At 45.6% G+C, this 27,819-nt stretch overlaps 1 protein-coding gene across 2 annotated transcripts; it reads left to right on the top strand.

Moving 5' to 3' along the window:
- Positions 1-1,253: 1,253 nt before the first annotated feature.
- On the top strand, positions 1,254-27,597 carry F2 (coagulation factor II, thrombin). 2 transcript variants are annotated; one of them, XM_082628612.1, is made up of 15 exons: positions 1,254-1,362; positions 1,745-1,908; positions 2,637-2,661; positions 2,898-2,948; positions 3,442-3,504; positions 4,383-4,488; positions 4,591-4,727; positions 6,826-7,140; positions 7,471-7,599; positions 7,693-7,819; positions 8,344-8,511; positions 9,031-9,204; positions 9,492-9,673; positions 27,111-27,181; positions 27,334-27,597. In XM_082628612.1, exons 1-15 carry the CDS (start codon positions 1,284-1,286, stop codon positions 27,475-27,477), a joined length of 1,935 nt encoding a protein of 644 aa, XP_082484738.1. In that variant the 5' UTR covers positions 1,254-1,283; the 3' UTR covers positions 27,478-27,597. The 2 variants fall into 2 exon arrangements, with proteins under 2 accessions (XP_082484738.1, XP_082484739.1); XM_082628613.1 differs by lacking the exon at positions 3,442-3,504.
- The last annotated feature ends 222 nt before the right edge of the window (positions 27,598-27,819 follow it).

Genomic DNA, 27,819 nt, shown 5'->3' with positions numbered 1-27,819 from the left:
AGCAACGAAGACCCAACACAGCCATAAATTAAAAAAAAAAACAAAAAAAAAACGCTTAGGAGTGGTTTCAACATTACCGTATGTAAGCTAAACCTCAATTTTTAAAATATGTAGAAAAATAGGAATGAATATATATGTATAATGTAAATATATATATAAATATATAAATATATATGTAGGAACTGGGCCACCCAGGCATTAAGCTGATTCGTGGGAGTCGAGTCCTGGTCCTCAGTTCTCTGCCAACCCTGCCTCCCCTGCTCTGCACCGGGCCGCTCCCTGTGATCTTCCCAGACTGTACATGTCCGCAGTCCAGACCCTGAACGGCCAGGCCCGAAGGACAGCGAGGCGAGAACCTGTGCTCCCTGGGTTCCTGCTCTTTGGCCCTCTGTCCTAATGAGACCCAGGACTAATATTTACCTTTCATACTGCAAACTGGAAGTGGGGGAGGGCTGGGCAGGGATAGTGTGGGACCAGCAGCCACTCTAGGCCTGGCACGGGGCAGATAGGCAGGGAGAGAGGGAGGGCCCTGCTGTGGAGACCAGGGATTTGAGCTGCCCCTGTTCCGGGCCAGGCCGCAACCTGGGAGACCTGGGAGAGAAAATAGACCAGAGGGCCTGGCTCCCGCTCCCAGGCAACCACCACACACAAACACAGCTCCCTGGCTCCCTGACAAGGAAGAGGGGAAATGGGACCCTCCATCAGTGGCTGAGAGGCCAGGGCAAATGTTGGCCGGCCCTGCCCCAGTATGTCCTGGGATAAGGTGGCCGCTCTCATCTGGCCACACCCTCGCCTCCATTTTCTTACGTGCATGTGGTGATTACAAAACCCTCCCCACTGGTTTGCATCCATATAGCTACTCATTATTAAGTTCTTACTGTATATTGATAATCTCCTTTAGTCCTCACAGCAGGATACTCTTCCCACTGTACAGATGAGGAAACAGACACACAGAGATCAAAACAACCATTCCCGTGTGTTAGGACTGGAAGGAGCCTCAGGAAGATCTTGTGACCCCACTGGCCCAAGTTCGCCTGTGTCTCTGAGAGGGAGGTGCTGGATGGTGGCTACGCTGGTCTTTGCTCTGGGACTTCCTCCCAGACCACCCATCCCTGGTCCCAGGAGTACCTGTCCTCCCAGATGGCGGGGGCGGACTATCTATCCACCTGTCCCCACGGCCCTGACCTGCTGACCTCTGCCTCCTGGCTGATTTCTTCATGTTGGTTCAACATTAACCCAGAGGGGTCAGGACAAGTCCTCAGAGTCCTGGGAGCGGACACACTATGGCGCACGTCCGAGGCCTGTGGCTACCTGGCTGCCTGGCCCTGGCTGCCTTGTTTAGCCTTGCGCACAGCCAGCATGGTAAGGGGGGCCTGGAAGCTGGGACAGGCTGGCAGACTGGGATGTAGGCCTGTGGGCTGCGGTCCCCTGGCTCGACAGAGAGCACAGGGCCGGCCCCCAGGTGGCTCTCGGCTCACTGTGTCCAGCTTAGGGAAGGAGCCAGGTGCTCAGGGCTGGACAGACAGTGACTGCTTCTCTCTTGCAATATGGGGGGGTGGGCTGGGGGTGACCCATGAAAGGAGGGGGGCTAGTGGCTGCCATTAGCAGCCTTTCAGATCCTGCCACCATCCTAGACACCCCCTTTTTGGAAGCCAGCAGGCAGGCCCGGCTTTCTTCCTGCCGCCATGGTGGCTAAGACAGCCTGGGCCCCTGAGGCCACTGTCCCACGCCCCTTCTCCTGCAGTGTTCCTGGCCCCTCAGCAAGCACTGTCGCTGCTCCAGCGGGTCCGACGCGCCAACAGCGGCTTCCTGGAGGAGTGGCGCAAGGGCAACCTGGAGCGAGAGTGTGTGGAGGAGCAGTGCAGCCGTGAGGAGGCCTTTGAGGCCCTGGAGTCTCCCAGTGCCACGGTGAGGCCCCAGGGAGGGGGGCCGGGGGTCCCTCCAAGGGGGCCCTTGGTCCCTGCAGGGGCACCAAGGAGGGGAGCGGGGAGCATCACAGTTCTTTGTTGATAACTTCATTTCTGGCCCCGTTTCCCTGGGCTGCCCTGATGAGCGGCTCAGCCTTTCTAGGAGGCCCCAGTGCCTGGGCTATGCCAAGGCCCCAGGGTACGGTGAGGCTCCAGGACGTTGCGGGGCAGGGAGGCCTCCTCAGTCTTTAGACATCTGTCTATGTTGGGGTCTCTGGAGACCCTGGCCCCGGCCGCATGACCTCTCAGCTTTAGCTTTGCTGCTACTTCTGTGCCACCCTTGGGAGGTGGGTCTCTGGTCAGGCCTGGGCCTAGGCCTCAGTGTTCCAGGAGCCTTTTGCAGCTTCCCCTTTCCTGGGGCTCTGCCTGGGCCCCGCTCCTCCAGTCTACCCCACCCAGGGGAATCCCTTTCAAGCTTGTCCGGCTGGGGGCGGGGGCGGGGGCGGGGGCGGGGTGGGGGAGGCGGGGAGCTCCCCTCTCCTCAGATACTGTTCTCCTCCGCGGGCTTGGGCTTTTAGCAGCAAAAGTAGAAAACTCGGCCACACACCTCCCCAGAGCATGACCAGGGTAAGGGAAAGGGGAAAGTATAAGGAGAAGACAGGATGTTTACAAAAAGAACAAAACAAAGCAGGATCCTACCACAGCCTCACACTCAGCCTTGTTTTTCAGGATGTGTTCTGGGCCAAGTACACAGGTGAGCACTGGGAAGGGTTTGCTCCGGGAAGGGAGTCCTGGGGACCCAAGTTAGAGGGTGCGCCACTCCAGAGAATTTTCTGATCCATCCAATCATCCATTCCTCCACCCAGGCCTCTTTCCTTCCTTTCTTCCTTATGCATCCCTTTCTCTCCATTTCTGAATATCATCCCACCCTTCACTTGAACCTGTCCTATCCCTACCTCAATCTCAATGGTGTTTCTGGGTCTTTTCCAGCTTGTGAGTCGGTGAGGAAACCTCGAGAAAAGCTCATTGAATGTCTGGAAGGTGAGGAACTGACATGAGAGTGTGGGGACAGGATAGGAGGGGACAGCCTGGGAGAAGAGCAGAGTAGGGGTGGGGTAGGAGTTGTGGCCCAGGGGTGGTGACCTCTAGCAGCTGACATTGCCTTTCTGTTCCTGCGGTCAAGGATGTGTCTTTGCACCTGGCTCTGTGCCTGGCAGTCAGTAAGATGATTAATATTGGAGGAACAAATGAATGCACGGGTAATGAAATAATGTTTAAGGCCTCATTCTCATCAGAGCCCCTTCCCATGCCAATCAGTCTTCCCCATGTCCCCAAGGCAGTGCTTCGATGATGTCACATTCTTTCTCCAAAACCTTGAGTGGCTCCACATTGCCCCGAGAATAAAGCACAGGCTTCTTAGCCTAGTGAATTTTGCAGGTTCTGATCTTAACCTTCCCTTCAAGCCTTATCTACCATTGCACCAACCCTGAATCCAGCCCCCCAGCTTGCTGACAGCAAGCACTTCTCTCAACAGGGCAAGATGTTTCTAGATCCTGGCCCCTGCTGACATTATCGTCTCCCCCTGGAGCAGCTGTCAGTGCGTACTGAAAACCCCCCTATCCTTCAAGAATTAGTTCAAATGCCACCACCTTGCAGAGCCTCCAAGGTGCATCCTCCCTCCTCCACAGCATTCTGAATACACCTTTAGTAGGACAGTAGACCCCACAACATGGACCTCTTTAATCACACTGGCCGTGCTTTCATTTGTTAAGTAATTTAATCAATAGTTCACTCAGCCCCTGCTGTGTGTCAAGCTCTATGGTTGAGCGCTGGGGATTTTAAAAGAATCAGGGAGTTCACAGTTTCATCAGAAAACAAAAATACAAAACATCAAAGTAATTGATGGAAAAGTTCTGTTCCAGGTGCCAAGAGAATTCCAGGAGAGGGAGCATTTCGTTTGCTGGCAGAATCAAGGACTGCTCCCCAGAAGAAGTAGAGTTTTACTTGGATTTGTGGGATGCACTGATGAATAAATAGGAAAGCATTCCAAGGCAAAGGAAAGAGCACGTGCAAAGGCCCTTAGGCACGAGGAGCTAAGAGAACAGGACACCTAGACCAGGGCCAGATTCGGAGAACCTTGTTCACTTTTTCATTCTGCTGGCTATAAGGAGCCACTGAATAGCTCTATGAGGGCAGGGACCTCCTTGACTATGACTGTCTTATTCATTGCTGTGTCCTTAGTACCTGGCATAGTGCCTGTCACATGGTTGTCACACGGTGGGCACTCAGTGAATATTTGGTGACTACAGTTAAATGGACTGTAGAACTGCTGGGTACAGAGGAAGTGCTGAGTAAATGCAGGTTAAGGGTCATGGACCAGAGGTAGCTTGGAGGGGATGGACCGATAGAGCTTTACTAGGAGAGAAGCGGGGACAAATCCTCAGTATAGGAGACCTGGGCTGGGGGTCTCTGCAGGTGACTGTGCCGAAGGTCTGGGTATGAACTACCGAGGGAACGTGAGCTTCACCCGGTCAGGCATCGAATGCCAGCTGTGGAGGAGTCGCTACCCACATAAGCCGGAGTGAGTGATGGGCAGGCCTGCCTGCCAGGGGGCTGAGAATAGGGGGTGAGGAGACACTGGGGGTGGGGGAGACGCCTCCTGCTGAGCAATTTCCTGTTCCAGAATCAACTCTACCACCCACCCTGGGGCTGACCTGCAGGAGAATTTTTGCCGCAACCCAGATGGCAGCACCACTGGGCCCTGGTGCTACACTACGCTCCCCACTGTGCAGAGGGAGGAGTGCAGCATCCCTGTCTGCGGTGAGCTGGGGGAGGTCAGGCGGGCACGGCCAAGGCCCGTGCGTCCTAATGGGCCTGGCAGCACAGGACGGGAATCAAGACCCTGGCTGGCGTTAGTTATTGACAGCATATTTGAGCTTGTTGGTTAGTGAAGTCAGGAGACCAGAGAGAGTTAGCTTCCAGCCTCCTCCCCTCCCTCCACAGCCTTTGCTTCCTTATGATCCAGGATGTGGCCCATTCTAAATATGCTTTACTTCATGCTTGAGGCACTCTTCCCTCCAGGAAGCCCTTCCTAACCATTTCAGTCCATGTACCCTTTGCCGAGCATCACAGAGCAAGCCTCGTACAGTCCAGCCCTGCATGATTCTGTCATCATTATTTCCCATGATGTGTCAGCTAGCTATAGCCATAATAACGCTGCAAACCCCACAAACCCCGCAAAATCACCAACAGCCACAAAAGCTGGGGGGCATACACCGATAAGCATTTTTTTTTTTTTTTAAGATTTTTTTTTTGATGTGGACCATTTTTTTTTTTTTTTTTTTTGCTGTACGCAGGCCTCTCACTGTTGTGGCCTCTCCCGTTGCGGAGCACAGGCTCCGAACGCGCAGGCTCAGCAGCCATGGCTCACGGGCCCAGCCGCTCCGCGGCATGTGGGGTCTTCCCGAACCAGGGCATGAACCCGTGTCCCCTGCATCGGCAGGCGGACTCTCAACCACTGCGCCACCAGGGAAGCCCAAAATGTAAAGGATTACTGAGCTCTTTTTTATTTTATTTTTTTTGCGGTACGCGGGCGTCTCGCTGTTGTGGCCTCTCCCGTTGCAGAGCACAGGCTCCGGACGTGCAGGCCCAGCAGCCATGGCTCACGGGCCCAGCCGCTCCGCGGCATGTGGGATGTTCCCGGACCGGGGCACAAACCCATGTCCCCTGCATCGGCAGGTGGACTCTCAACCACTGAGCCACCAGGGAAGCCGATGTGGACCATTTTTAAAGTCTTTAGTGAATTTGTTACAATATTGCTTCTGTTTTGGTTTTTTGGCCACGAGGCATGTGGGATCTTAGCTCCCCGACCAGGGATTGAACCCACACTCCCTGTATTGGAAGGGGAGATCTTAACCACTGGACCTCCGGGGAAGTCCCGCATTTATTTCTTATGTGTCTGAGGTTCAGCTGGGGTGGCTCTGCTGATCTCATCTGCACTCGCTCACGCGTCTGTGGGGTCCAGGTGTAGGCTGGGCTCGACTGGTGGCCCTACGTCAAACAATGGGTCCAGCTGAGCTTGGCTCCTTGTGTGGGTGGGTCCATGTCTGCTCCATGTGTACTCATCGTGGGGGGAGGCTGAAAGGCAGCAGCTTCTTCCATGGGGGCGGCAGAAATACCAAGCAGTGAGCAGACACACATCTTTAAGCCTAGGCTCAGAACTGGCAGAGTCAGCTCTGCCCACACGCCACTGGCCAAAGCAAGTCCAAGGTCAAGAGGTGGACCTTTACACCTTTGCTTGTAAAATAACAGGGCAGAGGATGTGGATCCAGGTGGATCCAGGTAGGAGTAAAGAATTAGTGCCAGTAACTCAATCTACCAAACATGGGTTGCTCTTCTTTGTCCTTCAAGCATCCCTGTAGGACCCAATGCGGGATGCTGGGGCCAGTCTTACAGCGAGTTGCCAATCATAGTAACGAAAACAGCTACAGTTTACCAAGCCCCCACCCTGAACACCTATGATAAACATGTTGCAGGCATGCTGAAGCTGACCTACTGCCTGTGTAGACATCCTCAGTGGATCCCAGCTATCTTTCCTACTGTGCCCTTGTGAAGGCACAGAATCCTTAAACTCCAGGCAGTCACTACCAATAGATTACAGATAGTGCAGGAGATGAAACCTGGTTACTATCTCTGGCTTATTATGCACCAGACACTTATGCCATATATTTTGTTTAAATCTCTCAATAACCCTGCAAAAACGCATTAGTAATCCCTTTCACAGGCAAGCAGACTGCGGCTCAGAGAGGATAAGTGACTTGAGGTCTATAGGAGAAAGGCCGAAAGGCAGGGATTCACATCCCGTCGGGCTCCACGTGGGGTCCCGCCCACTCCGCTCCTCCGTTTCCTCACCCACCAGGCCAGGAGCGAGTCACTGTGGAGCCGACCCCAAACTCCAGAGACTTCCCAGTGAATCTGTCACCTCAATCGGAAATGTGCATCCCTGATCGCGGCCAGCAGTACCAGGGGCGCCTGGCGGTGACTGCCCATGGGTCTCCCTGCCTTGCCTGGGCCAGCGAGCAGGCCAAGGCCCTGAGCAAGGACCAGGACTTCAACCCGGCTGTCCCACTGGTGGAGAACTTCTGCCGCAACCCAGACAGGGATGAGGAGGGCGCGTGGTGCTACTTGGCCGGGGAGCCTGGCGACTTTGAATACTGCGACCTGGACTATTGTGGTGAGAGGGCAGGGCAGGGGACATGAGACAGAGAGAGGACACAGGCTGGAGGGAATAACAAGAACAGTGCCTCCCCTGATCTAAGGCTTACCACTCACCAGTGAGTGCATGCATGACACCTGACATTAATCAGGTGGGCGTAATCCTAGTTCCACCTTACAGCTGAGGAAACTGAGGCCCACGAGATTTGGTTTCCTAGTAACGCAGGTGCGCTTGCGCTCTTAACCTCTACACCAGCCGACCTTCGCGGCTACCTGGGGGCTTGGGGAGGTCAGAGGGTGGGTGAGGAATGGCCTGGCGCAACCGCAGCTGGTGTCTGGGTCCCTGCAGAGGAGCCGGTGGATGAGGAGGTGGGATATGGGCTGGGCGAGGAACCGGATGCGGCCATAGCGGGACGCACCGCTGCGGACAACTTTCAGCCCTTCTTCAACGAGAGGACCTTCGGCGCCGGGGAGGCAGGTCAGGCGGCGGCCGGAGGGGCGCGGGGCCGCGGCGTGGGGCGGGGGCGGGTGTTGCGGCGCTCGACCCCTCACGGTCCCGCTGGCTCGGCAGACTGTGGCCTGCGGCCTCTGTTCGAGAATAAGTTGGTGCAGGACCAAACGGAACAGGAGCTGTTCGATTCCTACATCGAGGGGCGCATCGTGGAGGGCCGGGAGGCGGAGATTGGCCTGGCGCCCTGGTGCGTGCTCCCTGACCCCACCGACCCCTTGCGCGCCCGCGTCCCGCACCCTGGGAGACTCCTCCGCCCTCACAGGTCTAGGCTCCACAGACAACGTAGCCCAGCACCAACATCTCATCGAACCCTCACAGCCACCTTTTGAGATTGGGTTTGCTACTTCTCCAAAGCAGGTGGTGAAGCTGAGGGTCAGAGCGCTGAAGGGACTCGCCTAAGTGGTGCTGCTAGTGAATGGGTTACGCAGCAGGACTAGGTTCCTGTTCTTCTGACCCCAGAGCTGTGCTAAGCTGTGCCAGCTCTGGCCTGGAAGAAGCTTGATTGGGGGGGGTGTGTGTGTGCAAAAAGCAGGTGGCAGCCCCGGGGTGTCACATATATGCCCCAGTCCCCAAGGACGGGAAGGTCAAGCTGGTGTCTGGGCCCAGTAGGGAGCTCTGTCCAGTTAGTTCTTAAACCTGGGACTTTGCGCTTGTAGGGCTGGTGGAGGGGCAGCCCTCCCACCTCCTAATGCTTCCCACTTCTTCTCCCAGGCAGGTGATGCTTTTCCGGAAGAGTCCCCAGGAGCTGCTGTGCGGGGCCAGCCTCATCAGTGACCGCTGGATCCTCACCGCTGCCCACTGTCTTCTGTACCCGCCTTGGGACAAGAACTTCACTGAGAAGGACCTTCTGGTGCGCATTGGCAAGCACTCCCGCACCAGGTACAGAAGTGGGGGCCCATGCGTGTCTGGCAGGGGTCCGCGTCCTCCTGAGTGACTGTGAGGGGCTCTGGTGAATCTGGGCCACGAGGGATATGTCTGTACATCTCCCACAGTAGAAAACCCGGTAGGCTCTGCTGTACAGTCTATATGGCCACGTCCTGACTGAAGTTTGGACCTGGGGACAGAAAAACTAAGCCTTTGCAGAGAGCAGAATCCTGGCCTGCCCTTAGCACCCTTCCAGGCACCAGGACACGGCCCAGGTGTGACCTCTGAGTAGAGGCTGTTTGGATCAGGGCCTACAGGCTGCGTCCCTCCCCCTACCTGCCTGGGCTATTTGATCCCAAAGCTCTGGGCAACTTCAGGCCAGGAAGAAGCTGCCAGGACAGGAGCCAGCCCTCTCCCCCTCACTGGTGGCCTGCTGGTTACCCTGACTCCCAGACCCTGAGGGCAGGCAGGGAACCAGCTGCCCCTCATTGGGTGGCCTACAGCTTCTCCTTTTCTCTGCTGGGGTCTGCACAGCTATGAGCGAAAGATTGAAAAGATCTCCATGCTGGAAAAGATCCACATCCACCCCAGATACAACTGGAGGGAGAACCTGGACCGGGACATCGCCCTGCTAAAGCTCAAGAAGCCCATCAGCTTCACCGACTATGTCCACCCCGTGTGCCTGCCTGACAGGGAGACAGCAATCAAGTGGGGCAGCCAGAAGCGCAGCCGGGGGGTGGCTCGGCGGGTAGCTGTGGGGGTTGGCCAGGGGTCAGGTAGTTGGGGGGCAGCCAGGGGCCTGGTAGCTGAGGGCCTGGGCTGGGTTCTGGGCCTGACTCTGACACCCTATTGCCTTGCCGAAGTTCCTTCCCTTTTCCAGGCCTCAGTGTCTTCCTGCATTGGTGTTTTAGATTCAGGTCTCTAAGGGATGGTGTTGGGGCCAGGAGGTTCCTAGACTGGTCTGTTCTCACTCAGTCCTTCTCCTTTCCCCAAAGGTTGCTCCACGCTGGATACAAAGGGCGAGTGACGGGCTGGGGCAACCTGAGGGAGACGTGGACAACCAATGTTGCTGAGGTGCAGCCCAGCACGCTGCAGGTGGTGAACCTGCCCATCGTGGAGCGGCCGGTCTGCAAGGCCTCCACCCGGATCCGCATCACCGACAACATGTTCTGTGCTGGTAAAGTCCCCTGGGCATGGCTGGGCAGGCGGGAACAGCAGGGCCTCGGGTTGGGAGGACTGAGACACGTGAGTAGCACAGGCCTGGGTTCAAGTCCTGGCTCTATTCCATTAGGCTGTGTGAGGGTTGAGCGAGATAGTGTATTTAAGGTGTTAGGCGTGGGGCTAAGTCACTGGTCAAGTTGTCAGTATATGTGAGCCAGACACCAACCAGAGGCCACGGGTGGAGGAAAAGCCATTCATTCATTCAGTCGTTCAGCAAATATTTACTGAGTGCTTACTGTGGTCCAGGCAGTATTCCAGGGTGTCCAACAAGGATCCTAACACATAGGGTCTCCTGTGTCTTCAGAGAGCTTCCTTCCTAGAATGAGAGTGTGTCAATAAGCAGATCTAGAATAGCAATCCTGATAGGAGAAAAATGAAGGTGAGTAAGGGAGTGAGAGATGGGGACGGGGCGATCGACACAGTGTGGTTGGAGAAGGCCTCTCTGAGAAGTGATGTTTAAGCAGAGACTAGAAGACATGAAAGAGTGAGCCGGTCTAGACGAAGTGCACTCCAGACTTGCGGGGACAGCAGGTACAAAGGCCCTGAGGTGGGAGCATGCTTGGCGTGTCTTAGGAGCAGCAGGGAGGCCTGTGTGGCTGGAGGGCAGTAAACACAGGAAGGGCAGCATTGGAAGAGGGGAGAGAGGTGGGCAGGCAGGGGATGGGTGCTTCCTTCAGGGCCTTGAAGGACTTTGGCTTTTATTGAGATAGGACATTATTGGAGACTTTGGGGCAGGTGAGTAAACGATCTAACTTAATTTTTAAATTTTTAAAAATTTTAGGTGATTTCAGGCTCACAGAAAAGTTGCAAAAATAATACAAAGAATTCCTTTATACTGTCATCCAGATTCTGCCACCTCCTTTGTGTGTGTGTGTTCTGTGTGTGTGTGTGTATTTATACACACACATATACACACTATTTGAGACTAAATTGTACATATGTTGCCTTTTTTACCCATACACTTAAGTATTTCCAAAAAAACAGAGTTGTTCTCTGCCATAACCACAGTACATTTATTAAATCAAGAAATTAATAATGAAAAAAGAAATTAATAATGATATAATACCTTGGTCTAATGTTTAGACTTCATTTAAATGTTTTCCAGTTGTCCTACTTACTGATGTCTTTTTTAGCAAAAGAAAAAAAAAAACGTTTTTCCCATCCAGGATCCAGTCCAGGATCACACATTGTACTCAGTTGTCAGTCTTTGTCTTTCATGATTTAGACATATTTGACATGTATAGGCCAGTTATTCTGTAGATTGGCCTCAGTTTAGCTCTCTCTAAGGTTTCCTAATGATCAGATTCAAGCTAAGTGATGTTGTGTCCTTTTCAGGCATATGATGTCTCTGTCCCATAACTGGTGAGATTAACTCTGACCTCTTGGTTAAGGTGGTATCTGCATCTGCCATGTTTCTCACTGTAAAGTTCTGTTTTCCTTTTTAGGACTTAATATCTTGTGGGGAGAAAGTTGAATACTGTCTGTCCTGTCTCTCATCAACTTGTTCTCCTAACTCTGGTAGCTGCCAAATGGTGATTTTTAAATTCTGTCATTCCTTCTACATTTATTAGTTATCATCTTATTGTAAGGAAGAATTTTCTTTCACTCTGTCACTGTGGACTCATGGGTCCTTTCTTTATTCTAAGGGCTATAATTTGTTACTATCATTATTATAATGTTCAAATTATCCCAGGTTTGGCCAGTGGGAGTCAAAAAAAACCCCCCAAAAACCTGGCTTCTGTGACTTTTGGAGATGTCCTGTCCATCTCTGAGTACTTTCAGCACAGCAAGATGTTCTAGGTTCATCCTACTTGCCTTCTAGTGGAGAATGGTATTTAGAAACCAAGATCTGGGTGCCAGGTGTGCACATTGTTACTGGGGTGTCATTGCTCCTAGGCCCTCTTAGCAGACAGAACTAGAAAATACATGTATTATGCATATCCCTAAATATATATCTATGTTCTTTCTATCTATTTATCTGTCTAAAACCATGAGATGACACTGAAACCTCCCATTGCAATGCAATAGGATTTTTAAAACATCTTTATTGGAGTATAATTGCTTTACAATGGTGTGTTAGTTTCTGCTTTATAACAAAGTGAATCAGCTATACATATACATATATCCCCATATCTCCTCCCTCGTGCATCTCCCTCCCACCCTCCCTATCCCACCCCTCTAGGTGGTCACAAAGCACTGAGCTGATCTCCCTGTGCTATGCGGCTGCTTCCCACTAGCTATCTATTTTACATTTGGTAGGGTATATATGTCCATGTCACTCTCTCACTTCGTCCCATCTTACCCTTCCCCCTCCCCATGTCCTCAAGTCCATTGTCTACATCTGCGTCCTTATTCCTGTCCTGCCCCTAGGTTCTTCGTAACCATTTTTTTCACCTTTAGATTCCATATATATGTGTTAGCATATGGTATTTGTTTTTCTCTTTCTGACTTACTTCACTCTGTATGACAGACTCTAGGTCCATCCACCTCACTACAAATAACTCAGTTTCATTTCTTTTTAAGACTGAGTAATATTCCATTGTATATATGTGCCCCATCTTCTTTATCCATTCATCTGTCGATGGACACTTAGGTTGCTTCCATGTCCTGGCTGTTGTAAACAGAGCTGCAATTAACATTGTGGTACATGACTCTTTTTTTTTTTTTTTTTTTTTGGTGGTACGCGGGTCTCTCACTGTTGTGGCCTCTCCCGTTGCAGAGCACAGGCTCTGGACACGCAGGCTCAGCGGCCATGGCTCACAGGCCCAGCCGCTCCGCGGCATGTGGGATCTTCCCAGACTGGGGCACAAACCCGTGTCCCTTGCATCAGCAGGTGGACTCTCAACCACTGCACCACCAGGGAAGCCCATGACTCTTTGAACTATGGTTTTCATACGCCCAGTAGTGGGATTGCTGGGTCATATGGTAGTTCTATTTTTAGTTTTCTAAGGCACCTCCATATGGTTCTCCATAGTGGCTGTACCAATTTACTTTCCCACCAACAGTGCAAGAGGGTTCCCTTTTCTCCACACCCTCTCCAGCATTTATCGTTTGTAGATTTTTTGATGGTGGCCATTCTGACTGGTGTGAGGTGATACCTCATTGTAGTTTTGATTTGCCTTTATCTAATGATTAGTGATATTGAGCATTCTTTCATGTGTTTGTTGGCCATCTGTATATCTTCTTTGGAGAAATGTCTATTTAGGTCTTCTGCCCATTTTTGGATGGGGTTGTTTGTTTTTTTGATATTGAGCTGCATGAGCTGCTTGTAAATTTTGGAGTTTGGTCCTTTGTCAGTTGCTTCATTTGCAAATATTTTCTCCCATTCTGAGTGTTGTCTTTTCATCTTGTTTATGGTTTCCTTTGCTGTGCAAAAGCTTTTCCATTTCATTAGGTCCCATTTGTTTATTTTTGTTTTTATTTCCGTTTCTCTGGGAGGTGGGTCAAAAGGATCTTGCTGTGATTTATGTCATAGAGTGTTCTGCCTATGTTTTCCTCTAAGAGTTTGATAGTGTCTGGCCTTACATTTAAGTCTTTAATCCATTTTGAGTTTATTTGGCTGTCTTTTCTCCACTGTATATTCTTGCCTCCTTTATCAAAGATAAGGCAACCATATGTGTGTGGGTTTATCTCTGGGCTCTCTATCCTGTTCCATTGATCTATATTTCTGTTTTTGTGCCAGTACCATACTGTCTTTTTTTTTTTTTTTAATTTATATTTGGCCGTGTTGGGTCTTCATTTCTGTGCGAGGGCTTTCTCTAGTTGCGGCGAGCGGGAGCCACTCTTCATCGCGGTGCGTGGGCCTCTCACTGTTGCGGCCTTCTCTTGTTGCGGAGCACAGGCTCCAGATACGCAGGCTCAGTAGCTGTGGCGCACGGGCTTAGTTGCTGCACGGCATGTGGGATCCTCCCAGACCAGTGCTCGAACCTGAGTCCCCTGCATTGGCAGGCAGATTCTCAACCACTGCGCCACCAGGGAAGCCCCATACTGTCTTGATTTTTGTTGCTTTGTCTGAAGTCAGGGAGCCTGATTCCTCCAGCTCTGTTTTTCTTTCTCAAGATTGCTTTGGCTATTTCGGGTCTTTTGTGTTTCCATACCAATTGTGAAATTTTTTGTTCTAGTTCTGTGAAAAATGCCATTGGTAGTTTGATAGGGGTTGCATTGAGTCTCTAGATTGCTTTGGGTAGTATAGTCATTTTCACAATGTTGATTATTCCAATCCAAGAACATGGTATATCTCTCCATCTGTTTGTATCATCTTTAATCTCTTTCATCTGTGCCTTACAGTTTTCTGCATACAGGTCTTTTGTCTCCTTAGGTAGGTTTATTCCTAGGTATTTTATTCTTTTTGTTGCAGTGGTAAATAGGAATGTTTCCTTAATTTCTCTTTCAGGGTTTTCATCATTAGTGTATAGGAGTGCAAGAGATTTCTGTGCAGTAATTTTGTATCCTGCTACTTTACCATATTCATTGATTGGCTCTAGTAGTTTTCTGGTAGAGTCTTTAGGAGTCTCTATGTATAGTATCATGTCTTCTGCAAACAGTGACAGCTTTACTTCTTCTTTTCTGATTTGGATTCCTTTTATTTCTTTTTCTTCTCTGATTGCTGTGGCTAAAACTTCCAAAACTATGTTGAATAATAGTGGTGAGAGTGGGTAACCTTGTCTTGTTCCTGATCTTAGTGAAAATGGTTTCAGTTGTTCACTGTTGAGAATGATGTTGGCTGTGGGTTTGTCATATATGACCTTTATTATGTTGAGGAAAGTTCCCTCTATGCCTACTTTCTGGAGGGTTTTTATCATAAATGGGTGTTGAATTTTGTCGAAAGCTTTTTCTGCATCTATTGAGATATCATATGGTTTTTCTCCTTCAGTTTGTTAATATGTTGTATCACATTGATTGATTTGCATATATTGAAGAATCCTTGCATTCCTGGGATAAACCCCACTTGATCATGGTGTACGATCCTTTTAATGTGCTGTTAGATTCTGTTTGCTAGTATTTTGTTGAGGATTTTTGCATGTATGTTCTTCAGTGATAATGGCCTGTAGTTGTCTTTCTTTGTGACATCTTTGGCTGGTTTTGGTATCAGGGTGATGGTGGCCTCGTAGAATGAGTTGGGGAGTGTTCCTCCCTCTTGCAATGCAATAGGATTAATTTTAGCTTCTCCCTTTCCACATTTTTAACAGTCTCTGTTGATAATGAGAAATCTGATTCCTATTATCTGTAATGTATTTACTTATTTGGTTAATACAAGAATGCACAGTTTGAGAATCATTCATCCATGACTGTGAAAAATAATCCTACAAGCTAGAGTTTAGCATTTCTTCATGGTTGTTTCTGTTTTTAGCCTGAAGATATATATATATTTTCACAGTACTGTGTCTAAAAGTAACTTGGGTAATTATTACCTCCTTCCCTGTCTTATTTATTTAAAATACAGTTAGGCTCATTTTTTTATGATTGTATTCAATTTTGGGTCCTCCCTCCTATCTTTGTTGTCTTTATTTGTTTATTTTTGGACTATAGGCATACTTTGTTTTATTATGCTTTGCTTTATTTACGTATTTTTTATTTTATTTAAATATAGTTGATTTACAGTATTATATTAGTTTCAGGTGTACAGCATACTGATTTAATGTTTTTATAGATTATACTCCATTTAAAGTTATTACAAAATAATGGCTGTATTTCCTGTTCAATATATCCTTGTGACTTATTTATTTTATACATAGTAGTTTGTATCTCTTAATTCCCTAACCCTATCTTACCCCTCCCCGCTTCCCTTTCCCCACTGGTAATTCCTAGTTTGTTCTCTCTATGAGTCTGTTTCTGTTTTGCTATATTTATTCATTTGTTTTATTTTTTAGATTCCACATGTAAGTGATAACACAGTATTTGTTTTTCTCAGTCTGACTTATTTCACTAAGCATAGTACCCTCTAGGTCCATCCATGTTGTTGCAAATGGCAGAATTTCATTCTTTTTTATGGCTGAGTAATATTTATTTTATATATATATATATATATACCACATCTTCTTTATCCATTCATCTGTTGATAGACACTTAGGTTTGTGCTTTGTGTTGTTGCCCTTCCCAGATATTGTTTTTTTACAAATTGAAGGTTTGTGGTAATCCAGCGTCAAGGAAGTCTATCAGCGCCATTTTTCCAACAGCATTTGCTCACTTCATGTGTCACATTTTAGTAATTATTACAATGTGTCAGATTTTTGCATTATTATTATATTTGTTATGGAGAACTGTGATCAGTGATCTTTGATGTTACTATTGCAATTGTTTTGGGGCATCATGATCTGTGCCAAGACAGCAAACTGTGTGTTCTGACTGCTCCACCAACCATCCATTCCCCCATATCTGTCTCTTTCCTGAGGCCTCCCTATTCCCTGAGACACAACAATAGTGAAATTAGGCCAATCAGTAACCTTACAATGGCTCCTAAGTGTTCAAGTGAAAGGAAGAGTTGCATGTCTCTCATTTTAAATAAAAAGCTAGAAGTGATTAAGCTTAGTGAGGAAGGCATGTCTAAAGTCAAGACAGGCCAAAAGCTAGGCCTCTTGTGTCAAACACTTAGCCACTCTGTAAATGCAAAGGACAAGTTCTTGAATGAAATTTTTTTTTTAATTTTTCTTCATTAGAGATTTTAATTTATTAAAAAAATTTTTTTAAATTAATTTCTTGAAGGAAATTAAAAGTGCTATTCTAGTGAATACATAAATAAGAAAGCAAAACAGTCTTATTGCTGATATGAAGAAAGTTTTAGTGGTCTGGATAGAAGATCAAGTCAGCCATAACATTCCCTTAAGCCAAAACTTTGAAGGTAGCAGAGATTGATTCATGAGGTTTAGGGAAAGAAGCTGTCTTCATAATATAAAACTACAAGGTAAAGCAGCAAGTTATCCAGAAGATTTAGCTAAGATGATTCATGAAAATGACTATACTAAACAACTGATTTTCAATGTAGACAAAACAGCCTTATATTGGAAGGAGATGCCATCTAGGGCTTTCATAGTTGGAGAGGAGAAGTCACTGCCTGGCTTCAAAGCTTTAGAGGACAGGCTGGCTCTTTTGTTAGGAGCTGAAACAGCTGGCGACTTAAAAGTTGAAGCCAATGTTCATTTACTATTCTGAAAATCCTAGGGCCCTTAAGAATTATGCTAGGGCTTCCCTGGTGGCGTAGTGGTTGAGAGTCCGCCTGCCGCTGCAGGGGACACGGGTTCGTGCCCTGGTCTGGGAAGATCCCACATGCCACGGAGCGGCTGGGCCCGTGAGCCATGGCCGCTGAGCCTGCACGTCCGGAGCCTGTGGTCCGCAACGGGAGAGGCCACAACAGTGAGAAGCCTGCGTACCGCAAAAAAAAAAAAAAAAAAAAAAAAAAAAAAAAAAAGAATTATGCTAACTCTACTCTCCCCGGCTCTCTAAATGGAACAACAAAGCCTGATGACAGCACATCTGTTTACAACAAGATTACTGAATATTTTAAGCCCACTGTTGAGACCTACTGCTCAGAAAAAAAAGATTCCTTTCAAAATATTCATTCTCATTGACAATGCACCTGGTTACCCAAGAGCTGTGATGAAGGCATACCACAAGATTAACGTTGTTTTCATGCCTGCTAACACAACATCCATTCTGTAGCCCATGGATTAAGGAGTAATTTTTTCTTTCAAGTCTTACTATCTTAATGAATACATTTCATAAGGCTAAAGCTGCCATAGATAGTGATTCCCCTGATGGATCTGGGCAAAGGAAATGGAAAACCTTCTGGAAAGGATTCACCATTCTAGATGCCATTAAAACATTTGTGATTTCAATGGAACAGGATAGAAAGCCCAGAGATAAACCCACGCACCTATGGTCAAGTAATCTATGATGAAGGAGGCAAGGATATACAATGGAGAAAAGACAGTCTCTTCAGTAAGTGATGCTGGGAAAACTGGACAGCTACATGTAAAAGAATGAAATTAGAACACTCCCTAACACTGTACACAAAAATAAACTCAAAATGGATTAGAGACCTAAATGTAAGACCGGACACTATAAAACTCTTAGAGGAAAACATAGGAAGAACACTCTTTAACATAAATCACAGCAAGATCTTTTTTTTTTTTTTTCTTTTTGCGGTACGCGGGCCTCTCACTGTTGTGGCCTCTCCCGTTGCGGAGCACAGGCTCCGGATGCGCAGGCCCAGCGGCCATGGCTCACGGGCCCAGCCGCTCCGCGGCATATGGGATCCTCCCAGACCGGGGCACGAACCCGTATCCCCTGCATCGGCAGGCGGACTCTCAACCACTGCGCCACCAGGGAGGCCCAGCAAGATCTTTTTTGATCCATCTCCTAGAGTAATGGAAATAAAAACAAAAATAAACAAATGGGACCTAATGAAACTTCAAAGCTTTTGCAAAGCAAAGGAAACTACAGTCAAGATGAAAGGACAACCCTCAGAATGGGAGAAAATATTTGCAAACGAATCAACAGACAAAGGATTAATCTCAAAAATATATAAACAGCTCATGCAGCTCAATATTAAAAAAAGCAAACAACCCAATCCAAAAATGGGCAGAAATACCTAAATAGACATTTCTCCAAAGAAGACATACAGATGGTCAAGAAGCACATGAAAAGCGGCTCAACATCACTAATTATTAGAGAAATGCAAATCAAAACTACAATGAGGTATCACCTCACACCAATTAGAATGGGCATCATCAGAAAATCTACAAACAACAACTGCTGGAGAGGGTGTGGAGAAAAGGGAACCCTCTTGCACTGTTGGTGGGAATGTAAATTGATACAGCCACTATGGAGAACAGTGTGGAGTGGAGGTTCCTTAAAAAACTAAAAATAGAATTACCATATGACCCAGCAATCCCACTACTGGGCATATAGCCAGAGAAAACCATAATTCAAAAAGACACATGCACCCCAATGTTCATTGCAGGACTGTTTACAGTAGCCAGGTCCTGGAAGCAACCTAAATGCCCATTGACAGACGAATGGATAAAGAAGATGTACATATAGACAATGGAATGTTACTCAGCCATAAAAAGAAACGAAATTGGGTCCTTTGTAGAGCCATGGATGAATCTAGAGACTGTCATACAGAGTGAAGTAAGAAAGAGAAAAACAATTATCGTATATTAACGCATATATGTGGAACCTAGAAAAATGGTACAGATGAACTGGTTTGCAGGGCAGAAATAGAGACACAGATGTAGCGAACAAATGTATGGATACCAACGGGGGAAATTGGCGGAGGTGGTGGTGATGGTGTGATGAATTGGGAGATTGGGATTGACATATATACACTAATATGTATAAAATAGATAACTAATAAGAACCTGCTGTATAAAAAATAAAATTCAAATATTCAAAAAAAACCATTTGTGATTTCATGGAAAGAGGTCAAAATATCAACATGAACAGGAGTTTAGAAGAAGTTGTTCCAACCCTCATGGATGACTTTGAGGGGTTCAAGACATCAGTGGAGGAAATAACTGCAGATGTGGCAAAAATAGCAAGAGAACTAGAATTAGAAGTGGAGCCTGAAGATGCGACTGAATTGCTGCCATCTTACGATAAAATTTTAACGGATAAGGAGACAGTGGTTTCTTGAGATGGACTCTACTGCTGGTAAGAATGCTGTGAAGATTGTTGAAATGACAACAAGGGATTCAGAACATAACATAAACTTAGTTGATAAAGAGCAGTGGTAGGGTTTGAGAGGATTGACTCCTAGTTTGAAGGATGTTCTTCTGTGGGTAAAATGCTATCAAATAGCACCACGTGCTGCAGAGAAATGGTTCTTGAAAGGAAGAGTCCATCGGTGGGGCAAACGTCATTGTTGTCTTATTTTAAGATGTCGCCATGGCCACCCCACCTTCAGCACCACTACCCTGATCAGTCAGCAGCCATCCACGTGGAGGCAAAACCCTCCACCAGCAAAAAGATTACAATTTGCTGCAGGTTCAAATGATGGTTAGCATTTTTTAGCTACAAAATATTCTTTTTATTAAGGTGTAGTTGATGTACAATAAGTTTTAGGTATACAACATAATGATTCACAATTTTAGAGGTTATATTCCATTTATAGTTATAAAATATTGACTGTATTCCCTGTTTGTACAGTATATCCTTGTAGATTATTTATTTTATACATAGTAGTTTGTATGCAGCAAAATATTTTTAAACTCAAGTATGTGTATATATATTTTTTATTTTATTCAGTTATTTTTGGCTGCGTTGGGTCTTCGTTGTTTCATGCGGGCTTTCTCTAGTTGTGGTGAGTGGGGGCTACTCTTCGTTGTGGTGTGCGGGCTTCTCATTGCGGTGGCTTCTCTTGTTGCAGAGCACGGGCTCTAGGCTTGTGGGCTTCAGTAGTTGTGGCTCGCGGGTTCTAGAGCGCAGGGTCAGTAGTTGTGGCGCACGGACTTAGTTGCTCCGCAGCATGTGGGATCTTCCCGGACCAGGGATCGAACCCGTGGCCTCTGCATTGGTAGGCAGATTCTTAACCATTGCACCACCAGGGAAGTCCTGTATATATTTTTTGACATAATGCTGTTGCACTCTTAATAGACTATAGTATACTGTAGACATAACGTTTATATGCACCAAGAAACCAAAAAATTCATATGATTTGCTTTATTGTGGTGGTCTATAACTGAACCTACAGTATCTCCAAGGTGTGCCTGTATTAACATGGTCTAAAAATCAGATTCTTTATACAGGTACACTCAGAGAATGATATTCCCCTTTTCCTCCTGTCCTGTTCCCACCTCCTTCCTTTCCACCGCATTTCCATCCAGGCCCTGCAGTTAACCAATCTCAGTAGTTTGAGGTTTATTCTTCTTCTGTTTCTTTTTGCACAAATGAGCAGACACATGTATATTTTCTTATTTTTCCCTTTTCACAGAGTAGCACAGTATAGATATTCTTTTGTACTTTGCTTTTTTCACCTAATGTATCCTGGAAATTCATTCCATTTTGGTTATAGAGCTTTTCCTTATTACAAAATTTTTTTATATTTTTATATGTCTGTGAGTCTCTTTCTGTTTTGTAAATAAGTTCATTTATATCATTTCTTAAGATTCCACATGTAAGTGATATCATGATGTTTGTCTTGGTCTGACTGACTTCATTTAGTATGATAATCTCTAGGTCCATCCATGTTGCTACAAATGGCATTATTTCATTACTTTTTGTGGCTGAGTAATATTCCATTGTGTGTGTGTGTGTGTTCGTGTGTGTGTATATATATATATATATGTATACACATATATATATACACACACATGCACATCTTATATCATGTTTATCCATTCATAGAAAACAAACTTACCACACAAACTTCCCAATGGTTACCAAAGGGGAAAGGAGAGGGGAGGGATAAATTAGGAATTTGGGATTAGCATATACAAACAACTATATATAAAATAGATAAATAACAAGGTCCTACTGTATAAAACAGGGAACTATATTCAATATCTTGTTATAAACTATAATGGAAAAGAATATGAAAAAAATATATGTATAACTGAATCACAGCTGTACACCAGAAACTAACACAGCATTGTAAATCAACTGTATTTCAATAAAAAAGAAAATTTTATAGTCACATTAGGAGGATGTATTATAGTGTCTTCAACCATTTCCTGTGTATGGGTATTTAGATTTCCAATATTTTGTAATTGAACATCTTTTTATATCCTTACTGACCATTTTTATATCTTTTTTTGTGAATTGTCCATGTTTTTACGGTCCATTTTTTTGTCCCTCTCCCATCATTTTTTTAAAAAATAAATTTATTTATTTATTTATTTGTTTTTGGCTGCGTTGGGTCTCCGTTGCTGCGTGCGGGCTTTCCCTAGTTGTGGCGAGCGGGGGCTACTCTTCATTGAAGTGCACAGGCTTCTCACTGTGGTGGCTTCTCTTGTTACGGAGCACCGGCTCTGGGCACGTGGGGCTCAGTAGTTGTGGCTCACAGGCTCTAGAGCGCAGGCTCAGTAGTTGTGGCACACGGGCTTAGTTGCTCCACGGCATGTGGGATCTTCCCAGACCAGGGATCGAACCATGTCCCCTGCATTGGCAGGCAGATTCTTAACCACTGTGCCACCAGGGAAGTCCCTCCCATCATTTTTAAAGGGGTCTTCATATGTTAGTGATATTAGGCCTCTATTTGTGATATACTTTGCAAATATTTTCTTCCAGTTTCTTTTTCTTTTTCCTTTATTATTTTTTGGCCATCCAATTAAATTTTTTATGTAGTCAAATTTATTAATCTTTCATTTTACTGCACCTGGATTTTGAGTCAGAGTTAAAAGAACCTTCCTTATACCCAGGTCATAGAGAAATTCACTCATATTTTCTTCTAGTACTTGGTTTCATTTTTCTACACTCAGATCAAAGTCATTTGGAGTTTATTCTTGCATACGATGTAAGGTATGGATCTAATTTATCTTTTTCTAAATGGCTAATAAGCTGTCTCTGTACCGTTTATTAAAAACTCTGTCTTTGGGGACTTCCCTGGTGGTGCAGTGGTTAAGAATCCACCTGCCAATGCAGGGGACACGGGTTCGAACCCTGGTCTGGGAAGATCCCACATGCCGCAGAGCAACTAAGCCCGTGTGCCACAACTACTGAGCCTGTGCTCTAGAGCCCGTGAGCCACAACTACTGAGCCCGCGAGCCACAGCTGCTGAAGCCTGTGCGCCAAGAGCCCATGCTTGCAACAAGAGGAGCCACCGCAATGAGAAGCCCGCGCACCGCAACAGAGTAGCCCCCGCTCACCGGAACTAGAGAAAGCCCACACACAGCAACGAAGACCCAATGCAGCCATAAATAAATAAATAAATTTAAAAATATACTAAAGAAAAAAAAATTCTGTCTTTGCCCCAGTAATTTGAGATGTTGCCTTTATCACATACTAGGTTTCTATGTGTGCCTAAGTCTGTTTCTGGACATTCTGTTTGGTTCTTCTGGTCTGTTGTCTATTCTGTTAAAATGTTGTCTTGTTTTCATTATAGAGGCCTTAGAGTATGTTTTAATATCTGGTAGAGCTTGTCTTCTCTTGTAGTTTTTCTTTTCCAGTGTTTTCCTGGCAACTCTTGCATGTTTGTTTTTCCGCATGAATTTTAGTGTCAACTTATCTAGCTCTATAAAAAACTTGTGGGTATTTTTATTGGGATTACATTAAAGTCATAAATTAAATGAGGGAGAACTGACCTCCTTTTGATGTTGAGCCATTCTATCCAAGGACCAGAAATGTCTTTCAATTTGTTCAAGTCTATATTGTATCTTGTGCTACAGTGTTTTCTCTTATGGTTTTTTTCCTCCTTGGCGCCTTATTTTATATATTTGTGTTTTCTTCCTTATTTTTCTTGAGTAAATTAGCTAGTGATTGGAAAAAAACAAAATACCTAAGAATTTGACTTATTAATTAGGCTTATTATTTTTCTATTTTGTACCCCATTAATTTCTGCTTTGATCTTAATTTTTTTCCCTTATGCTTCCTTTTGGTTCACTTTGCTGTTCTTTTTCTAAAAGCTTTTTGAGCTGCCAATTTGGTTAATTTCTTTTTTATTTTATTTTATTTTTAAAATTATTTATTTATTTGGTTGCGTGGGGTCTTAGTTGAGGCTCGCCGGCTCCTTAGTTGTGACACACCATCTCCTTAGTTGTGGCATGTGAAGTCTTAGTTGTGGCATGCATGTGGGATCTAGTTCCCTGACTAGGGATTGAACCCAGGCCCCTTGCATTGGGAACTCGGAGTCTTATCCGCTGCACCACCAGGGAAGTCCCTGGTTAATTTATTTTTGATCTTCAATTTTTACTGAGTAGGGCTATGAATGGAAAACACCATTCATGGAAAACACTATGTTTGTTTGAATTATTGAATTATGTTTGAATGATTTTTTTTTTAGAAACTCTCTAATTTCAGTTTGTATTCTCCTTTCACTCAAGAGTTAATAGGTGGTTTTAAAATTTCCAGATGGGGGCTTCCCTGGTGGCGCAGTGGTTGAGAGTCCGCCTGCCTATGCAGGGGATGCGGGTTCGTGCCCTGGTCCGGGAGGATCCCACATGCCGCGGAGCGGCTGGGCCCGTGAGCCATGGCCGCTGAGCCTGCGCGTCCGGAGCCTGTGCTTCGCAACGGGAGAGGCCACAGCAGTGAGAGGCCCGCGTACCACAAAAAAAACCAAAAAAAAAAATTCCAGATGGGAGGGCCCTTTAGTATTTTGATATTCAGTTTTGCTGCATTATAATCCAGGAATATAGTTTGTAATATTTCTACTTTATGGAACTGATTTTTCTGAGAACCGTTTGATCAAATTCTGTGAATGTACATGTGTGCTTGGGGTGTGTAGATGTGTTCTCCTTTATCCATGTGTAAAGTTCAATATATATATATATCTCCATAAATGTACCTTATCAGTTGTTATTTAGGTCATTTATATCCTTGTTCATTTTCAGTTCACTTGATATGTCTTGTACTGAGTTTGGTGTGTTGAATTCTATTATTAATGTATTTCTGTCTACTTGCCTCACTTATAGTCTTTTACTTTATGAAGGCAGTTGCTGTGTTATTCGGTGCAGATATTTATAACTGTTAAATTATTCATTGTGGATTGTGGCTTTTAGCATTAGAAGTGTCCTTCTTTATTTTCAACTTCAGCTTCACTATCCCTGCTCTCTTTTTGTTTCCATTCTCCTGATACACTTTTGTCCATCCCTTTAACTTTAGCCTCTATGAATCACTTTGGTTTGTCTCATATATAGCATCGTTGAGTCTTGCTTTGTGAGTCAAATTAAAAATCTTTTTGTTTTTTAAAAAGTGAGTTAAGCCCATTCATATTTATTGATATGATTAATAGAATTAGTATCTCATATGATTTTGTTATTTTTATGTCTATTATGTTTCATTTACTGTGTTTTTTCCCTGTGTGATCTTTTCTTTACTTTTCAAATAATTTCATATATTTAGTAAGGTTTGCATTTTTGTTCTACTCATTATCTTTGGTCTTACACCTTTTTGAAATGCCCTTAGTTTCTTATATTCTTTTAGTTGTTACAATCAGTGAGTTTACTTTCCTCTTTCTCTTCTCCTCTCATACTTTTAGTTGTATTATTTCTACTTGTCAGACAGTTAATAAGTCCTTTTGCTGAAGCATTCATCTCCTGGTTGGATGAAGCTTGTCCACTAGTCGATTTTTCAAGAAGAGTTATGGGTATAGAATTTCCTGAGTTTTTATGTGTTTATAACTGGTTTTCTGTAGCCTTGACACCTGAAGCTCAGCATGATTGAATATAAAATCCATGGTTCACATTTTCCTTCCTTGAATTTTTTGAAAATATAGCTTTATCGTTGCTTGCTTTGTATGTTGTTTTTGAAATCTGATGCCAGTGTAATTCTTTTGCTCTTATAAGGGAGTTGAGTTTTTTGCTTGGAGGCGTTGAAGGTTTTTTCTTCATCTTTGAAGTCTCAGTTTTTTTAGGATACGTCTCAGAGTTCAGTGTTTCAGATCAGCTTTGCCAGGTTCCCAGTGGATCCTTTCAATATGCACATCCAATCTTTTATTTCTGTGAAGTTTTCTTGGACTATATTATACATATTAATTCTGTTCCATTGCTTTCTTTTTCTTCTTGAGGGACTCATTTCTTTAGTCTGAGTTCCATTTCGACCACTTTCTGCTTTTAATTACTTCCCATTGTTTTGTCCATTTTATTTATTTATTTATTTATTTTTTTTGCGGTACACGGGTCTCTCACTGTTGTGGCCTCTCCCGTTGCGGAGCGCAGGCTCAGCGGCCATGGCTCATGGGCCCAGCCGCTCCGTGGCACGTGGGATCTTCCCAGACCGGGGCATGAACCCGTGTCCCCTGCATCGGCAGGAGGACTCTCAACCACTGCGCCACCAGGGAAGCCCTGTCCATTTATTTATTTTATTTTATTTTTGGCTGCATCAGGTCTTAGTTGCAGCACACAGGATCTTCGTTGCGGTATGTGGGCTCTCTAGTTGAGGCATGCGGGCTCAGTAGTTGTGGCATGCGGGCTTCGTTGCCCCGCAGCATGTGGAATCTTAGTTCCCTGACCAGGGATCAAACCTGCGTCCCCTGCATTGCAGGAAGGATTCTTTACCACTGGACCACCAGGGAGGTAAGTCCCTGTCCATTTATTAATTTTTGAATTTAAAAAATTTTTAAATTTATTTTATTTTTGGCTGCGTTGGGTCTTTGTTGGTGCGTGTGGGCTTTCTCTAGCTGCGGCGAGCAGGGGCTACTCTTCGTTGCGGTGCGCAAACTTCTCATTGCAGTGGCCTCTCCCGTTGTGGAGCACGGGCTCTAGGCGGGTAGGCCTCAGCAGCTGTGGCATGCAGGCCCAGCAGCCGTGGCTTGCGGGCTCTAGACACAGGTTCCACAGTTGTGGTGCACAGGCTTAGTTGTTCCACGTTATGTGGGATCTTCCCAGACCAGGGCTCGAACCCATGTCCCCTGCATTGGCAGGCAGATTCTTAACCACTGTGACACCAGGGAAGTCCCTCATTTTTGAATTTCTGATTCATTCTTTTTCACATACCAAAAATTTGCTTGAGGATATTTAATTCAGTTAGTTTTCTTGTTTCATGGTTGTGTTTGGGAAAGAATTTTTGTTAGCTGAGGTATTTTGGTTCTTATTGTTTTCCTATAGTACCTTGGTATAGATGTACTTACTTTTCATCTATTCACTTTGTAGATTTGGGGTTATTTACAAGATTCCTAATTCATTGCATCCACTTCTTTGATCTCGTGGATATATTTCCCTCCTCATCTCCAAACAAGTTTTATTTTATTTTATTTTTTTTTGAGATGTGGAACCAGGTCTTATTAGGACCACACAAGTTTTGTTATTAGATGTACAGTTAGATAAAGTGGTTTGAAGTTTGGGTGTTCTCTGTATTCGAGTTATGTTGAAGGTGTGGTTTTTGTGTAGCTTTGTTGTTCTTCATGTTGTTTGTGGAGATATTTGGATAAAGGTAACTGCCATAATTCTCATTATTCTCTCACCTGTCAGTTTAACGTGTTTTTTTTTTTTAAGTCATTCTACTTACTGGGTGGAGAATGGATTGTAGGCAGCAAAAGTAGAACTAGGGAAACTAGTGGTTCAGGGGAGTGTATGTGATGGGACCAGGTGTAGAAGTGGTGAGGAGTGGTTGGATTGGGGATGTACGTTGAAGATCGAGCTGGCAAGGTTTGCCTAAGAATTGGATGTGTGGGGTGAGGAAATGAGCGGAGTCAAGGATGCCTAGAAGGAGTCAGTGGACACTCACCAGCAGTCTCTCTTGAAGGGGAGAGTGGCTGGAGTGTGAGCTATTCCCCTCCCTGAGTGCTGCTGTTCTCTCTCAAGGTTACAAGCCCGGTGAAGGGAAACGAGGGGATGCTTGTGAAGGCGACAGTGGGGGACCCTTTGTCATGAAGGTAAGCTGAGTTCCCAGAAGGCCAGGAGCTGGTGGGTAGATCCTTCTGGGGTGGATGAGGAGGGACCCAAGTTTTCAGAAACAATTGCTTGACAGGGTAATACTGACACTACCTTGGACTTGACTCTTGGAAATCCCATGTTTCTTCCTCAGAGCCCCTTTAACAACCGCTGGTATCAAATGGGCATCGTCTCATGGGGTGAAGGCTGTGACAGGGATGGAAAATATGGCTTCTACACACATGTGTTCCGCCTGAAGAAGTGGATACAGAAGGTCACTGAACGGTTTGGAAGTTAGGGGGCCACCCACATTCTACACTGCTCACTGCAAAATCACAGAAGCCAATCCAGTGAAAGAATTATTTTTGTGGCTTGTTCCTAAAACTATATTTCTCAATAAAAGTGACTCTATCAATGAGCCTCAGTGCTCACAGTGCTGTTCATGGGTAGCTCAGGAAGAGCCAATCCTACTGCTGGACAAGCAGGACTTAAAGAATCCACCACCTCTAGAACAGGGTCCAGTGAGAGGGGAGATGGCAGCCTGAATTTATGAGCATTTAAAATGTTCCAGACTTGGGGCTTTAATAGATTATTTCATTTAATCCTCACAAAAGGTAGTAAACTGAGACTTGGAGAAGTT

The sequence above is a fragment of the Mesoplodon mirus genome (genome assembly GCF_964341445.2).
Source record: "Mesoplodon mirus genome assembly, chromosome: 7".
NCBI classification, from domain to species: domain Eukaryota; kingdom Metazoa; phylum Chordata; class Mammalia; order Artiodactyla; family Ziphiidae; genus Mesoplodon; species Mesoplodon mirus.
The sequence above is the reverse complement of the archived record's forward strand: the minus strand, read 5'-3'. Positions and strand labels throughout refer to the sequence as shown.